The 18723-nt window shown below is 37.8% G+C and overlaps 1 protein-coding gene and 1 long non-coding RNA gene across 2 annotated transcripts; both read right to left on the bottom strand.

Moving 5' to 3' along the window:
- Window positions 1-849: 849 nt before the first annotated feature.
- Window positions 850-14486, bottom strand: LOC103514972 (dentin sialophosphoprotein-like). The gene is made up of 5 exons (XM_017446449.2): window positions 14360-14486; window positions 13680-13869; window positions 1601-1933; window positions 1328-1495; window positions 850-1215 (listed from the first exon to the last, which is right to left on the bottom strand). Exons 1-5 carry the CDS (start codon window positions 14384-14386, stop codon window positions 1097-1099), a joined length of 837 nt encoding a protein of 278 aa, XP_017301938.1. The 5' UTR covers window positions 14387-14486; the 3' UTR covers window positions 850-1096.
- Window positions 14487-15499: 1013 nt separating this feature from the next.
- On the bottom strand, window positions 15500-17726 carry LOC113469833. The gene is made up of 2 exons (XR_003393127.1): window positions 17459-17726; window positions 15500-15666 (listed from the first exon to the last, which is right to left on the bottom strand). It is a non-coding gene; the product is annotated as an uncharacterized LOC113469833 (long non-coding RNA).
- Window positions 17727-18723: the final 997 nt, after the last annotated feature.

Below are 18723 nucleotides of genomic sequence, written 5' to 3'. Positions count from 1 at the left end.
GAGCCAAATACAGGATGTACTCATTATCTAGATTCTAGATGCTGAAATGAGGTCTTTGGGGTAAAAGTCCATTTTTGAACATTTTACAGACGAAAAAATCTTCAAATGGATATTATCTCTCACAAGGAACTTTTGGAAAATGGCCCTTCCCATTACTTAAATTGCTATTCTTAGGTGAGCTTTTTCAGGCTGTTCTTGTACTCCCACAGGACCGACCCTCTGAAAAAAATCTGTAGCTGTAGAAAGTAGGGAAACAAAAAGTACCATTTAGTTATTCTGACAGTGTAAACAAGATATATTCTATTCTATTCTATTCTATTTAGTTTATACTGTGAGTTATAATTCAATGTACATAAATATACAAGACTTTACAAAAGATTCTTGCCTAGGGCAATCTCTGCCATTCCAAATTTTGGATTGCATGGAAAACAAATAATAATGAGAATCTTGGAAATCATGTACATTTGTACGAAATGTATTTTCTTATCAGGAAACTTCCATAAACGGAACCGATTTCTGTGTAGCACCATATTGGATTTCCTATGCTTCTACAAAAGATTCTTGCCTAGGGCAATCTCTGCCATTCCAAATTTTGGATTGCATGGAAAACAAATAATAATGAGAATCTTGGAAATCACGTACATTTGTACAAAATGTATTTTCTCATCAGGAAACTTCCATAAACGGAACCGATTTCTGTGTAGCACCATATTGGATTTCCTATGCTTTAGTACAGGTTTTTGTGGGAACTAGATATTTTGGCAACCGTGACAGAATGGTCAAAATTTCCGACATTTGTAACAACTACAAATTCTATACCTTGACTGGGATTTTTTTATCATTATTATCTGCTTCAGTACAGGTTTTTGTGGGAACTAGATATTTTGGCGACCGTGACAGAATGGTCAAAATTTCCGACATTTGTAACAACTACAAAGTCTATACCTTGACTGGGATTTTTTTATTATTATCATCACTATTTATTTTACAATTCAATATCCAAAAATGGACCTTCACAAAATTACCGAGTCCTACCATGTATTTCTAACTTCTATCACACATTACCTGTTCTGTTCCTTTCGTTCAAGCTTCTCTCCTATGCACTCAGTCCCTTCTTGGAGATAGCTACCGATACAGCCTGTGTTAGAAAATCATCATCTTCATTCAGTCTTGAATCTCCGCTACTTCTTCCAAAGTCGTCACAAATGCTTGGACCTCCTTCACTAATTCCCACATATTGGTCACTAATTCCTGCATTTTCTTCACTAATTCTCCCATATTGGTCAATAATACTTGGATTTCCTTCACTAGTCACAAATGCTTGGACCTCCTTCACTAATTCCTCCATATTGGTCACTAATTCCTGGATTTTCTTCACTAAATCTCCCATATTGGTCATTAATACTTGGATTTTCTTCACTAAATCTCCCATATTGGTCACTAATACTTGGATTTCCTTCACTATTTATTCCAAATTCATTACCAATACTTGGACCTCTTTCACTAATTCTTCCATATTGATCACTTATTCTTGCATTTTCTTCACTACTCCTTGTACATTCACTATTTTCATTTGGATCAATTGCTCCAATACTTGGACCTCTTTCACTAATTCTTCCATATTGATCACTTATTCTTGCATTTTCTTCACTACTCCTTCTACATTCACTATTTTTATCTGGATCAACTGCCGTCTCGCTTGTATTCTGTACACTATTTACACTGCTCTCACTTCGAAGTCTGTCTTCATTGTTACTATTTTCAGTTTTACAGATAGGAGCTACGGTAGACTCATTACTTCCCCTATGCCCAGTTTGGACAGGTAGTCTGGCAGCTTGTTCGCTGGTTCTACTTGTATGGATGGCAGGATTTGGCGAGGTTGTGGGAGTATTGTGCAAGCTCCCTGAGGAATGACTGTCGACTTTGTTTTGATCTGGGGAAGAAAAGACAAAATATAATGAACATGTTTGAACACACAATACACTTATGTCTCAATTTATTGAAGGTGAGGATAATGTGAGTAGGTGGGTAGCTTGTTAGCAAACTGAGGGTAAAATCCCGTCACTAACTACCTTGGCACTTTATTGCAGTTATACAGTGACATTTAAACAGCGGGAATCGAACCCAGGACCTTCGGCGTGCAAGCCAAGTGGCATTATTTTTTTATTTATTTTCAGTACCTACTTGTTTAGAAGTTGCTACAAAAAGGAGCTGTCACAAATGAGCAGTGAATTTTTCACTACTTTTTACGTAGGAATCGACCATTTATTAATAAATTTTACCCAATTGCAACTGCTCCATTGGGCAAGGTAAACCTGGAAAGTAAGGGAAAGATTCAACTTACCTGGAATTGCTCGAGCACGAGACAGTGGAGGTGCGAGACCCGCAGGATGTCGAGACATTGGATGAGGACGAGGAACTACTGGCCGTGGTGCAAGTCTCGTCATCCTCTTCCTCTTCATACGGCGTCTCCACGTGTAGTATAGACTCTGTCTCGTTTAGTCTCGACACGAGCGGTGTCTCGACACTAGGAAGACGAGACTCTGCACTGTGTAGTCTTGATGCGGGAGTCTCGACGCTGTGTAGCCTCGATGCGGGAGTCTCGACGCTGTGCAGCCGAACGGAAAATAAAAATTGAATTTTCGACCTTTTACAGTTATTTTTCCGGAGTTTTGACCTCAGATTTGGATTTTTCCCAACTTTATACATAGGAATTGACCATTTATTTATAATTTTTACTCATTTTCAACTGCTCCATTTAGCTAAAAAGTAAAGAAGAGTGAAAATAAAGAAATACACTGCGCTATATTGAAAATAACATTCAACAAGAAAATAATACATTACGTCTTTTATTGTTACTCTTTGAGAGATACCTATAGGTTAAATAATACTTTTGGTAGCACAACATTAACACACATTTCCACTAAATACCTAGGTACAAACCAAGTCTCTAATGTGACAGAATGATAAATGGACAAATAATAATCAAACGTATCCAAAATATCTACTAGTTTTTCACTGGCCTGCCTAGTTAGCTTGAAGGGCAGCGCGTCTGCCTTGTAGGTGCTATACATATATATGTTGGCTTCGCGGGGGCTCCAGCCGTGCCTCTGCTATAAAACTTTTTGAACGCTCCCTAAAGGCCAGTTCCCATTTGTCGTTCGGGAAAAAAATCGTGTCGTGTGTAGAGGGAGCACTCATTTAAATTACATATACCTAAGTACATTGCCTACAAGATATTCGGGAAAAAAATCGTGTCGTGTGTAGAGGGAGCACTCTAGGGATTTTAAGGGATTTTTAACAATTTTAAGTGATAATAATTTTTATTCATCTAATAAAAATACATTAATTATTAAAAGTCAATATATAAGGGTATTTGAGTGAAATTTCGAGTGTATGGCCGCCATACACGCCTTATATGGACGCTACGCCACTGCTGACGTCACAACTCTTTGAACTTTTTCATTAGAACGGCAATTAAAAATTGAATTTTCGACCTTTCAAATTTACTTTTTCGGAGTTTTGACCTCAGATTTGGATTTTTCACAACTTTTTACGTAGGAATCGACCTTTTATTAATAATATTTTCCCAATTGCAACTCCTCCATTCGATTCGGGATAAAGGCAAAGCTAAAAGCTCATTTCTAAGGCGAATTTAGCTAAAAAGTAAAGAAGAGTGAAAATAAAGAAATACACTGCCAAATTGAAAATAACATTCAACAAGAAAATAATACATTACGTCTTTAATTATTACTCTTTGAGAGATACCTAGGTTAAATAATACTTTTGGTAGCACAACATTGAAACACATTTCACTAAATTAGGGACTTTATGTTGGCTTAGCGGTGGCTCAAGCCGTGCCTCTGCTATAAAACTTTTTGAACGCTCCCTAAAGGCCAGTTCCCACTTGTCGTTCGGGAAAAAAATCGTGTCGTGTGTAGAGGGAGCACTGATTTAAATTACATATACCCAAGTACAGTGCCTACAAGATATTCGGGAAAAAAATCGTGTCGTGTGTAGAGGGAGCACTCATTTAAATTACATATAGGTACCTAAGTACATTGCCTACAAGACATTCGGGAAAAAAAATCGGCAGAAAATCACGACAAGGGGGAACGCTAGAATAAATCCTCTCCAATTAGGGACTTTAGGTATGTTGGCTTCGCGGCTCGCGGGGGCTCCAGCCCTGCCTCTGCTATAAAACTTTTTGAACGCTCCCTAAAGGCCAGTTCCCACTTGTCGTTCGGGAAAAAAAATCGTGTCGTGTGTAGAGGGAGCACTCGTTTAAATTACATATACCCAAGTACATTGCCTACAAGATATTCGGGGAAAAAAATCGTGTCGTGTGTAGAGGGAGCACTTATTTAAATTACATATACCCAAGTACATTGCCTACAAGATATTCGGGAAAAAAAATCGGCAGAAAATCACGACAAGGGGGAACGCTAGGGGCTCAGGCACTGTCTCTGCTATAAAACATTTTGCACGCTACCTAACGCTATCCACTAGTGGCGGAGGGTTAGTGTGTCTGTTGTGCCAGCAGGGGCGGCAGGGGGGTGAACGCGTTTCGTTTGACATGCTTAATATTAACTTCCAGGCATGCGAACGCCGCCACGGATAGTAAAAGCGTGACAGTGAGCGCGTAGAATTTGACGCCATTACAAACACCCTCGTGTAAACCAAAGGAGTTCTTTCATCACGGGGAAATCTTTTGAAAGGGGGGGGGGGAAGGAGGGATAAAATAACATAAAAATCCCATCTTTACAAAGGGGGAAAAAGACGGACTGGAAGAAAAATAAATAAAATGAAAATCCCAGTTTGTTGTATGTACCTTTAGTACCATTGTACCTTGCTCTATAGTCCGGGAGCTGGCGTTGTCAATTCTACCTCATCAGGTATGTACCAAATTTTCAACCAGTAGGTTTGATGTGGAAATGGGGAGCAATCACAGAAGCTGGAAGTCTGAGTGGCCAAACCGGGGGCTTCAGCCCTCCACAGCCGGCAGCCGTTTGAAAAAGGGCCAAAAATTACTAGAAATGAGCCCTCGTTGTAAACAAAGAGCCATCCTTTAATTGTTTTTTCAAGGAATTTTGTTTTCTCTAATGGGCCTTTTTTCTGAGTGAGCTCCAGATTTTACTGAACTATGTACTAGTGTTTTTGTAGCGAAGGATTAAAATCTGGGCCCAGGACTTTCCACTTCAAAACTTCAAATGACACAGGGAACTGTCAGATGCTAAGAGGTTCACGAACTTCTTGAGAAGAAAGTAACAGCCTTATTATTTCAAGCCCAAGCCTACGTCTTCCTAAGATAATGATGTCAATTTAATTAGAAGCTCGTGTGAGAATATACGCAAAAGTACGCCTTTGAAAAGTGCTGACATTAAGAAAGTTGAGTTTTTCCTAGCTAAGATAAGGGAAGACAGAGTGTGTTTTAGAGCGTGAGAGCTGTACTATAAGACAAGGGAAGGAGAATGAGTTAGAGTGTGTGCAAGATATACTATAATGACCTCCCAACTTGCCTACATCAGAGATTGTGCTAGCAGGGTGGGTTAGAAATAGGTGACCGAAAGAACCAAGTTGTAAATTTTAGTGAGTTCTGACGAAGGAGTGGAAACCTGGAAACGCACCATACAGCTGTGTCCACACTGTCCAAACATAGCCTACACCGCCGACCGACGACTGAAACCGTAAACTGCTTCGACAACATAGATTCCCCTCTTCACTTTCGATCGACGGCGTCAACTATGTGTGGACGCACCTTTAGGAGCGATAAAACCGACATTGACAGCTGAGGTGATAAATAAACTTTTCTCAGGAGGAAAGAAGAACTCTTCCATTCAGATGCACAAAAGATCTGCAGACAACGCAACTCAACGGTAAGAAAATGCAGAGATTTGGCCCCGTTCTGAGAAAGTTTACCAAGGCGCACCTCTCCAACTGAGTATACCTAATTAAAAATTTATTCTCAGCATTATCTGCAGTAAGTAAGTAGCTCCATACTTAATAGGTGTTACATACTTACTTATAGTGAACTTTTGGTACACACTGTACGTCCGTAGGTAGGTTCTGAAAATACGCATGACTTCTCTTTGTACTTTATATTCTCGTTACATAACTACTTCACCTATCAAGTCACATTTTATATCTAAGTAAACAAATTCCCTCAAATATGAATTTTGAGTTTGTTTACCTATTCGACCGAAATAGTAGTCAACTTGCTATCATTTCCTGTTTGTTTTCTACCTACTGCCAGCCTAGGTAGCTTAGAGAGTGCGTCTGCCTTGTAAGCGCTGGTCGCGGGTTCGATTCCCGCCCGGGACGAACTTTATCCTAAACAAACAAGGTTCGTTCTCGGCTTCTCGGAACGGCGAGCTTTGTTTGTTTGTTTGTTTGGTGGAATTAAAGGTAGGGACTTTTGTAAAGATAGTAGAGTCTGGACATCACAGCACAACTAATTCAAATCATGGGTATAGAAGACCGTCAAATCATAGTTATCAAAGACCATCAAATCATGGATATCGAAGATCTATATTCAAATCATGGGTATAGAAGACCGTCAAATCATAGTTATCAAAGACCATCAAATCATGGATATCAGAAACAATCAAATCATGGATACCGAAGATCTAATATGTCTAATCATCCAACAAATGTTCCTTATCAAGGTTAATTCAAATCATGGGTATAGAAGACCGTCAAATCATAGTTATCAAAGACCATCAAATCATGGATATCAGAAACAATCAAATCATGGATATCGAAGATCTAATATGTCTAATCATCCAACAAATGTTCCTTATCAAGGTTCTCAGTCTCATGAAACAACCAACTGGCAAGGTGAAAATTCAAAATGCACTAAATGTTTAAGAGTGCATGGTAGAATATGTCCAGCAATTGGCAAGGTCTGCAGAGTGTGCAGAAAGTACAATCATCTGGAAAAAGCACTAAATGTTTAAGAGTGCATGGTAGAGTATGTCCAGCAATTGGCAAGGTCTGCAGAGTGTGCAGAAAGTACAATCATCTGGAAAAGGCATGCTGGTTTGCATCCAACAAACATCAAAGAAAGGTACGTGCTGTAAATCTTGAAGCATCACAATCTGATGATGAGGAAAGCAGTGAATTCTACTCCATCAGTCAAATTCATGAAGTAAGTGGCAACAAATCAGACCAATGGTTCCAAAAATTCAAATTTGGGAAAAATGAAATTAAATTCAAACTAGACACTGGTGCAGATCTCAACATCATTCCGTGGACGGAATTAGAAAAAGTCAAGTTAGAGTCAAATTCATGAAGTAAGTGGCAACAAATCAGACCAATGGTTCCAAAAATTCAAATTTGGGAAAAATGAAATTAAATTCAAACTAGATACTGGTGCAGATCTCAACATCATTCCGTGGACGGAATTAGAAAAAGTCAATTTAGTCAGTAAGGTGAAACCATGTGAAACATTGGTTAAAGCTGAAACATTTGGAGGTCACAAGCTAAATTTCATAGGTGTAATTAAATTAAAGTTAGTCACAGACAAAACACATGTAATAGAGTTTCATGTTTTGAGATCAGGTAAAGGTATAATACCCATACTTGGTGCCTCTGCATGTGAAAGCTTGGGTCTCCTTCAGAGACTTTATGTAGACAATGTTCAGAAAAAAATTGACAAAGAACAATTGGTAGAAAAATATAAAACAGTTTTTCAAGGCACTGGGAAATTTCCTTATGAGTATGATATAAAGATAAAATCTACAAACGTAAATCCAGTTGTTAGACCACCACGTCGAGTACCATACTCTCTTAGAGATAGACTTGAACAAAAGCTACAAAAACTAGCCAATGAAAAAATCATTGAAAGAGTAGATTGTCCAACTAGCTACTGTTCACATCTAGTAGTAGTAGAGAAACCGTCAAAAGACATTAGAATTTGTTTAGATCCTATTGACTTAAATAAGGACATAGAAAGAGAGCATCTGTTGATACCTACTTTAGAGCAAATAAAATACAAATTGGCAGGTAAAAAGGTTTTTTCAGTTATTGACTTGAAAGACGGGTTCCATCAGGTAAAATTGAGTAAAAAGTCATCAGACTTGTGCACATTTAGTACACCATTCGGGTATTTTAAATATTTAAGATTACCATTTGGGTTAGTTTCAGCCCCAGAAATATTCATGAAAATAAATAACAAATGCTTCAGTGACATAGAAGATGTTATTATATACTTTGATGACATTTTGGTAGCTAGTAAAGACGAAGAGTCTCATATGAAAACTGTTCGGTATATGGAAAGGCCGCTGGGTTTGGAGAATTGAATGAAAGTTTTTAGTATATTGGAAACGGGAGCCGAAACTTACACATCGACGTTTGGGAAGACTCTAAACCAACGCATTGGTTTTAGCTTTAGCTTGGTATTGGTAACTTGGTGCAGCATGTTTTGCTGCAGTACTGACTCGACATGCCAGGGCCGAGTTGTAGGTGGTGGTGGTGGTGGTGATGGTAGTATTGAGGAATGAGGAAGGTAGTACGCGACAAAAACTTTAGAAACTCTTTTCTCAAGAGCACAAAAGCTTAATGTAAAATTCAATCTAGCCAAGTTACAGTTCAAAACAAATGAAATAAAATACTTAGGCCATGTGTTTAATGAAGAAGGTTGTAGTCCTGACAAAAATAGAGTATCATCAGTAATAAACCTTAAACCTCCTAATAACAAAAAAGAACTTCAATCAGTGTTAGGTATGTTCAACTATCTCAGAGAATTTATACCAGATATGGCAGAAATAACTAGCCCGTTAAGAACATTATTGAAAAAAACTGTTGAATGGCATTGGACAAATGATCAACAACAAGCATACCAGATATGGCAGAAATAACTAGCCCGTTAAGAACATTATTGAAAAAAACTGTTGAATGGCATTGGACAAATGATCAACAACAAGCCTTTCAAAAACTGAAGGACATTGTTTCAAATCCCCCAGTCTTAAAAAATTTTGACCCCAAACTGCCTGCCACAATTCAATGTGACGCCAGTCAAAATGGTGTAGGGTGTGTAGTCTTACAACAAAATCAACCTGTGGCTTTTGCCTCACGAAGCCTAACAGATGCGGAAAAGTCATATCCCCAACTTGAAAAAGAAATGTTATCAATTCTATTTGCCTGTAAAAGGTATCACAACTACATATGGGGTACTAGCATAACTGTACAAACAGATCATTTGCCATTGGTAGCTATATTTAAAAAGAATCTGTGTAACATTGTATCCAACCGTTGCATCAAAATGAGACTGGCTCTACTGCCGTATAATTTAAATGTCACTTATTTGCCAGGCTCAAAGATGTACATAGCTGATTTGCTTTCACGTAACTTTGTTGATAAAACTCATGAAAGTGAAATGATAGGTAATTACTATGTGCACAATATTTATCAGGAACCAACAGTTCTGAATACTTCTATTGTATCGGATCACACAAGTAAGGATCCAGAGTTGAGTCAAGTTTTGACATACTGTGTTCAAGGTTGGCCTAGTAATAAAAATATGTTGCCCAAAAACGAGGTTATCAGGCATTATTTCAAATTAAGAAATGAGTTGGTGCTTTCTGAAAATGTACTTTACTACAATGATAGAATGGTTATTCCTAAAAGTTTGAAAAATCTAGCTCTTAAAGCTATTCATGTTGTTATCAGGCATTATTTCAAATTAAGAAATGAGTTGGTGCTTTCTGAAAATGTACTTTACTACAATGATAGAATGGTTATTCCTAAAACTTTGAAAAATCTAGCTCTTAAAGCTATTCATGTAGGTCATTTAGGTGTAACTAAAACTATTCTTAGATCTAAAAGCACAATGTACTGGATAAATATAAATAACGATATAGAGAATTTCATTAAAGGTTGCTTCCCATGCCAGGAGAGCCTACCTAAGAAAATCAAAGAACCACTAATTCATCATGAATTGTCTGAATTTCCATTTCAACAGCTTTGTATCGATATTATGACTGAAAATTGTAAAGATTACCTAGTTATAATTGACTCCTATAGTAAATGGATTGAGTTCTTTCAGTTGAAATCTAAAAAGTGTCAATTGATTTGTTTTAGAGAGGTAAATCATTTTTTAGAGGTAAACTTTGGACAATCGAAACTTTTCTATTGATCCACCTTTAAAAATTAAATTCAACTTGAAAAAATAGTAAAAATTGAAAATGTTTCAGACACTCTCGAACGCGTAATATTTTAGGATTCTAGCGGGATTCGAACTGAGACGAGTTAGAAGTCCTTGTGGTGCTGTCAGTGGAAAGAATGGTTTGATACTGTTGTTTGGTACATCCACTGAATTGCCAATGGTTTGCTTTGGTTCATGCCATATACTTAGGTATACCATCAACTAACTTGAGCCTCTTCGGTGACCAAAGGGTAGAAACTATGAATGTTTTTTCAAGAGTGTTTCACCGTTGTTTTCTTTTTCTTTTCAATTTGGGATGGACTTTTTTTAAGAGGTTTGATAGAGGGAACTGCTGTGTTGTTATAGGGAAAGCGAAAGGAGAAGTGAAGGAAAGCAATATTGGAGAAAGCCAGTCTTTCTGAGAACGAACTTTATCTACGAGTATTTAGGAAAAAGTTCTCCTCGGGTGAAAATTGAAACGCTTATGGGCTTTTGAGAAATTAATAAAATTAAATTCAGCTTTTATTAATTATTTATTGAACAGTTTCTCAAGTACCTAATATGTGAAATTAGTGAAGTAAGAAATGTTTTCAAGAAAAGATAACTAACTAATTTATTACTAGTTAGTCTAGCTACCAACGAGTACCTATCAATAGGTATTTATCGAAAGAAATCAAACCCTCGACCTCCTGATTACCTTACCTCTGGACCCTTGACATTGAAAAGACCCAGTAGGTCACGTAGAATTTACAAATATTATTTTTATTGCTGAATTCATATGCTATCTACTTCTTTATTGATTTTTTCCCATTTGGCAATCACAGTCCTTTCCACTCAGAGGAAATCAAACAATTCTGTAAAGAATACAATATCAACTGGAGGTACTCAAGCCCATATCACCCAATCAGTAATGGGTTGGCTGAAAAAGCTGTAGGTATTTGTAAGAAAATTCTCAAAAAATCTGAACATGTAAAGTGTAACTATCTAGAGTTGTTAGCGGAGTACAGAGCAACTCCAATACCTGCTTTAGGAGTGTCTCCGTCAGAATTATTAATGGGTACCCAATCAGTAATGGGTTGGCTGAAAAAGCTGTAGGTATTTGTAAGAAAATTCTCAAAAAATCTGAACATGTAAAGTGTAACTATCTCGAGTTGTTAGCGGAGTACAGAGCAACTCCAATACCTGCTTTAGGGGTGTCTCCGTCAGAATTATTAATGGGAAGGTTAATAAATACCAAAATACCAATCAGTACAAACAAATTAAAGCCTATCAAAGAGCTAGGAAAATTTCATGAGGCTGTTCAGACTAAGAGAAAGGAACATCAAAGGGTCTATAAAAAATATTATGATTCAAACTCAAAAATAGAAAAACCCTTCCTACAATGCTGCAGTGAGCACCAAAGTTGTGACATAATAACACAAAGAAACTGCATTTACATTACATTACATACAATAAGTACCTATGCAAAGGACTTACCACCATCACAGTTACAGCTCCATAGGTGACTGCACACCAATACATTGAGCCTAGCACTACACCTGCCGCTACAAATGGACATAGTTTGTACACTGCAGTGTCAATTGTGTCCAACAAGCTGACTAAAAGGCCTGGAGAAGAAAGAGGGGAAGACATAAGTAGGTACTTTTCAATATACGAGTAGATACTAAAGGGATTGTTCAGAGGAGGACCTAAACATGAAAATTGCGTTTTGAGTAAATGCTATACACTGCTAAAGCAAAGCATGACATTACTTCAAGGCAGAGCAAGTCTGGAAGTAAAGGGACTTTTCAGTTCTATTCAGGTAAGTAAGATAAACAAGAAACAGTTTGCGGGTAAAGGGACTTATAACCCACAGTGTAATGTGGTGCAATACTTGGGGAGGAATATTTGTACCAAGTATTTAAGTATGCTTAACACAATTAAAAATTCCTTTTTTTTTACTCACCCCTATAAGGATAGACTATGAAGTATTTGGTGTTACACTGTGGACACGCCACCTGGGTGAAAGCATTGCCCTTCTGTTTCTCGTCAATCCATCGATTCAAACAAGCCTGATGAACCCACTTGCTAGTGCCCCGACACAGACATGGCTGAACCCACAGTGCATTCCGATCATCCTCGTGTGTTGCGAAACAGACCCAGCAATATTTGAGGTCACTGGAAATAATTACAATGAAAACATTTATAATAAGTCTTATTTTATCATGGATGTGGAAAAAAAATGAATTTGACTGACAGTAACATTTGGTAATTGTATAAGAACAAGATCCATTCACTCATTCACATTTCACATTTCATAGTTCACACACTGATCGCTCTATCTCCAGAACCACAACACCTAGTAATAATAAGAAATAAACAAAAAAAATAATAGTAGTAATAATAAACAAACAAATATTAAAAAAAAAAAAAGATACACAAAGCACAGTAACCTCACCTACTTTAGTAAAAGCATGTCTCGATGCCAATCTATCAATCCAAGTATACCTAGTAAAAGCAAAAAGCAACTATAAAATTATTAAATTTGTGTTTAATAAACTAATGTCTTGTTGTGAAGTTATAGTAATATCAAAGAAGTAAGAAGTCACATAAACAGGTAGGTCTAAAAAATAATCACAACAGTAAGAGGTCAAAAAAATCGCCAGTTTACAAAATGACGAAAGGTCGTGAAGGAACGTGTAAAAAGTTATGTTTATAACTGTCACCTGTCACACGATCAAGTCAGGTGTTTTATCTTACTTTGGATGACTTATTGATAGATACATAGGTAGGTAAGTACAGGGTAGGTATAAGATCCAGGTATTTTGTTAGTACGAGTGGCTACACGAGGTACTCGGGCTGAGCAGTGACCGGTGTTATTCAAAAAGGAGCTTTCTTTTTCATTGTCATGGCTTCTGAAACCTTCTTTTCAATAACAATAAAAAAAAGCCTCTCACCTGCACTATCACTTTTCGACTGGATTAACTTCGTCTAACTCTCGGACTTTAAAAGTATAAAGCAATATAAAGGCCGAGTTCATGTTGTAGCGGTGTAGCTGCACCGAAGGGGGTTGATGGTCCCTAGCCAAGATTACTAGGCCCGTCCCGAACCACAGTCAACCATCATGAGGACCTGTGCTTTTCCTTTGAAGCCTGATAAACCCTTTGTAACCTCCAGCTAGCCAGGCTGGTTAGGGTTTGGCTGCTCTGATCCCTCTTTATAGTCCCACAGCAAGGCACTGGTCTGTTCCCTGTTTAAGGTCCTCGGCTTTTACTGGCCAGTAAAGGCCGAGTTCCATTATTTGGTCCAGTGAGCTTTAAACAGAGAAAGGGTTTTCTTCGGGGCACCTACCCTAAAATATCCTTGACGTTGAAAATATTTGTGGTCAGCCTAGTTAGCTTGGTTGGTAGCGCGCGTCTGCCTTGCAAGTTCTGGGCCCCGGGTTCGATTCTCGCCCTGAGCAGTGACCGGTGTTATTCAAAAAGGAGCTTTCTTTTTCATTGTCATGGCTTCTGAAACCTTCTTTTCAATAACAATAAAAAAAAAAGCCTCTCACCTGCACTATCACTTTTCGACTGGATCACTCCTGGTGGTGATTGCACAGAACTACTGGTCTCATCCTGATCTTCATCCTGCTGATGCTGTAGGCCATGTCGTTGTATTGCCATCAGCACTGCCTCATTGACCAGACTTCTCTCATTACGCTCCCTCTGACGAGACATCATTTCCTCCTGAATACTGTTCACCTGTCCAGACAATACAAGACATTCTTGCGGTTAACTCAACTGAAGAACCCTCATGGGTGGTCTTCCTCAAGAGAATCTTGCCAAATAACATGAATTATAAAAAAAAAAGGATAACAAAAAAAAATCTTGGAAAATGGACCCTTTCAAGACTTCCAAAAGCAGTCTAGTCATGAATTATAAAAAAAAAAGGATAACAAAAAAAAATCTTGGAAAATGGACCCTTTCAAGACTTCCAAAAGCAGTCTAGTTTTTTTTTAAGTTTGATAGAGGGAATTTCAACTGTTAAGGCAAAGGTCTTACCTAATCATCCCAAAAGTGAACAGATAAGGAAGACAGGGTAGAAGAAAGCCAGCCGTTCCGAGAACGAGAACAAAGATAAAATCTGTCCTGAGTGGGAATCGAACCCGCGACCTAGCACTTACAAGGCAGACTCTCCAAGCTAAAAAGGCTGGCTAGCCCAAATCTGATATGCAAGCCTATTCTCACTTACCATATTATCAATGAGTGACCTTGTCATCTGAGTGATTTGCCATTTCCTCAACTTCTGATCTGCCAGTGTTTCCTTCTTCTTCACCTCATCTTCCTCTTCTTCTGATGTTGTATTCTCAAGAACAATAGAAGAGTTGCAAAAATCAAAATCAAAGAAAAGCTTGTTGAAGTAAATCGAAGGAACAATTGAAGAAAACAAAGGAATAACAGAAGAAGAATCACCTACACCCCCAAGAAGTTTTTGTAAGCTTTGGGGGTGAGCTAACCTTTGTAATTTTTGTTTTGTTAAAAATAAAGTTATTTTCGTTCAGTTCAGTTCAGTTCCTTCTCAGTCTCTATCGTCTTCTTTGAGTCCGGTTTATCCTTCTTTTCTTTATATGTAGTTTTTCCTTTTTACTTTTCCTTATCCTATAGGAAGGAAAGTAATGTAATCGGGTCAAATTTTCGATGGTCAGTTTTTAGTGCCAAAACACGTTTTGAGGTCCCTAGAGCCTAAATCCAAAGTTTCAGCCATTGGTCCGTGTGTGTGTGTCTGTCTGTCCTTCTGTCTGTCTGTCTGTCTGTCTGTCTGTCTGTAAACAAAATATCTCGAGAACGGTAAGAGCTAGAGACTTGAAATTTGGTATGTAGCTGTCAAGTGTGACAAGGATGCGACACGAAACTTTTGGTTAAGATTGATGCAACGCTTGGCGGCATTTTGACCGCTTTTTGGCGATTTTCGGTGTAATTTGACAATATCTCGGGAATGGTATGAGCTAGAGACTTGAAATTTGGTATGTAGTTCACAAATGTGACAAGGATGTAACACAAAACGTTTGGTTGAGATAGGTTGGCGGGTTGGCGGTTTTTTTTAACAGCTTTTTGCCGGTTTTAGACCGTTTTTTTGACGGTTTTCAGCTATACCGACTAAACGGTTAGAGATATTGTAAAAGTTACAATAAAACACCTAAATAAGCATCGTTCAATAGAATAAGGAAAGTCATGTGATGTTCACACCAGATTTTTTACTTTCTATTACGAAGTAATGAGAGAGTATTGGAATCGGTCCAAATTTGTAAAATCGAGAAATAGAGGTATCTATTTCAAGCTGAGGACTTTGAAAGTGACAAGGAGGAACTGCATGTGGGTATATCATCTGGGGCGGGGTTAGATTTGTGTGGTTGTGAGGCAGTGGACGGACAAAGGAGAGAACTACAAGATGGTGTTACATGTGATTCACCATGGATTGGGTCCTCAAGAGGGACTGCACTCGGCTGATCCCTGTCTTCCATTATGATTTTATTTGGGTAGATGCTTCTTCTTGTTCATCTATAACAGAAAAAATAATCGTGTTGTCAATACATCATTTTCATTGTAGGTCTTGAGCTGTATTTAATTATTCCCCTCAGTGGCACTTTCACCGAGGAGATATGAATTTTCAACATTACTTAACCCCCTGACTTCTAAAGCATAATATTCCATGGTGTTCACCACAGAAACCCATGTACACAAGTATTAAAACATTTCCCTTTACATGAGAAACACACTCTTTAATTCTTTAAATTTTTTCATCAAGAAATAGCAAAATTTCACTCAGAGGCCCTCTTTCAGACAACCATTGAAAATACACAAGTGGCCTGGGGCATAAAGTATAATAACGAGGCCCTCTTTCAGACAACCATTGAAAATACACAAGTGGCCTGGGGCATAAAGTATAATAACAATAATAGTGCTTGTTTATACTGCTCGCATAGGACCGAAAAGTCCCTTTACTCCAGCAGTAGGCTACTACTATTATTGTGGTCAAATTCTTCTCGCATAGGACTGAAAAGTCCCTTTACTCCAGCAGTAGGCTACTACTATTATTGTGGTCAAATTCTCAAATTAGGTATTGAGGATAAAATTCCATACCTCGGCTGGGATTGAACCCACGCCCTCCTGTTTACCAGGCAAGCGCCTTGACCACTTCACCACCGAGGTAGGTATGGACGTCCAAAGTGGAATCTCTTAGGTTGAATCTTGTTGAATCTAAATTATTGTGGTCAAATTCTCAAATTATATTGAGGATAAAATTCCATACCTTGGCTGGGATTGAACCCACACCCTCCTGTTTACCAGGCAAGCGCCTTGACCACTACACCACCAAGGTAGGTATGGATGTCCAAAGTGGAATTTCTTAGGTTGAATCTTGTTGAATCTAAAAAGAGTCACATAAAATACCTATGGCTTTACTTGATTCATGATTAAGCCAATATGGATTATTTTAGTTTGGTCCGATGTAAGTCCCATGTTTGGGATTGTCCTCTAAATAAACTAAGCTTATTTTGTCACAGTCTTCTCAGTTATGAATCTAATGGCTTAGTAACTGTCCCACTAAGACTGTTACCACAGTTCAGCTTTACTTTTGAGTGTTTCAGCAATCACAACTGATTTATTTTTTAGCAATGAAACAACTACTACATTAGACTCGTATATAGGGTTAGGTTAAATACAAAAAGGAACTTTTCTTTTCCACGGACGTGACTTCTGCATAATTACCCTAAAAAGAGTCACATAAAATACCTATGGCTTTACTTGATTCATGATTTGGATGTTGGATTCAGGGGTTGGATGGAAGAGAATGCCCTAGGCATTAATCCCGCCCCTGAGTTAGAATTTTTCAATATTTTTTTCTATTTTTCTTTCTTTATTCAATTTTCTTTTTCATTTGTTAATTTATCAGTTTGTTATTTTGTTTCTTGTACCTCTTTGTAAATATTGTAAAGTTCTAATAAAGAGTTATATAATAATAATATGATTAAGCCAATATGGATTATTTTAGTTTGTTCCGATGTAAGTCCCATGTTTGGGATTGTCCTCTAAATAAACTAAGCTTATTTTGTCACAGTCTTCTGAGTTATGAATCTAATGGCTTAGCAACTGTCCCACTATGACTGTTACCACAGTTCAGCTTTACTTTTGAGTGTTTCAGCAATCACAACTGATTTTATTTCTTAGCAATGAAACAACTGCTACATTAGACTCGTATGGTCTGTGTCATAGTATGCCCATCCCACAGTACGTCCCTCATCTCACCATGCCCCTAGCATTCCCAATTGCCCAATAAAAGCTTGGAACATACCTTCAAATGTAATCTGTAAAGTTAGAGATGTTTTTCCTTTCCAACTTCATCTCTTCTATTTCAAGTGTGAAAATCAATATATGGTGACAATTTGGGTGTGAAAATCGATGAAATACTTTCCTCGTTCCTTCTTCACTGAAAATACAGAGTTCCAACACTTTTAGAAATAAAGAAAAATTCCTTTTACGTCCTTTATAAACGGGAAAATTGATAACATTCAAATTTCAAAACTTGAAATTTTCAAAAAATTAAATTTTAAATATTTTAATTTTCCAAGAAATCGAAATCTCATATATCGATATTACCTATCGAGTAGCACGTCCGATAACGATAATCGATATTTTGAACTATCGACATCGACTCTTCCCGATCTCTCTTGTCCTATTTTGTATGAACGCCTGGTGTCTATTTCTGATTGGGCAATACGCAACGCAATAATGAGCATAGATTTTACTCAGGGGAAAAAGGCCGCTCGCTATAAAGGTCTTCAAAGGCCCCACCACTCACCACTCACCAGCCTAGTTAGCTTGGAGGGTAGCGTGTCTGACTTGTTAAGATCGGGAATAGATCAGTTCTCTCGCTCTTTTTCTCTTCTTCCTCTTTTTTTTCTCCCTCTCTGTGTAGATCAGTTGCGCTTACTTGGGTGATATTTCAAAGTCATAGAGCAGGAAAAATGAGGACCAACGGAATTTTTCTTTTTCCTCTACGACTTCTAGATACCGAGATGAATCGATCTAAAAAATACCGGTAAATCATGAAGTTTGACGTCACGGTATTCGTTCCCGTAGGCGATGACGTCACATCAAATGTCCCGAGCAAAGCTCCGTTTCAGACAACGCATTAATGTGTTTGTGCGCATACGTTTCTGCGCAGTTCTTTCTGCTCCTCCGCTAGCGCGCTTGCATAGTGGCGCTACCTAACGGACAAAAAAAAACAACTGCGTAAAGTCTGACGTCACACATATTTGAACTCTTTCATTAGAACGGAAAATAAAAATTGAATTTTCGACCTTTTACAGTTATTTTTCCGGAGTTTTGACCTCAGATTTGGATTTTTCCCAACTTTTTACATACGGAATTTCGACCTTTATTTATATTTTTACCTCATTTCTCAACTGCTGCCATTTAGCTAAAAAGTAACAGAAGAGTGAAAATAAAGAATACACTCGCGCTATATGAAAAATAAAACAATTCAACAAGAAAATAATACATTAATCTTTTATTGTTACTTCTTTGGAGATACCTATAGGTAACATAGATACTTGG

The sequence above is a fragment of the Diaphorina citri genome, unplaced genomic scaffold, assembly GCF_000475195.1.
Source record: "Diaphorina citri unplaced genomic scaffold, Diaci psyllid genome assembly version 1.1 scaffold1251, whole genome shotgun sequence".
NCBI classification, from domain to species: Eukaryota; Metazoa; Arthropoda; class Insecta; order Hemiptera; family Psyllidae; genus Diaphorina; species Diaphorina citri.
The sequence above is the reverse complement of the archived record's forward strand: the minus strand, read 5'-3'. Positions and strand labels throughout refer to the sequence as shown.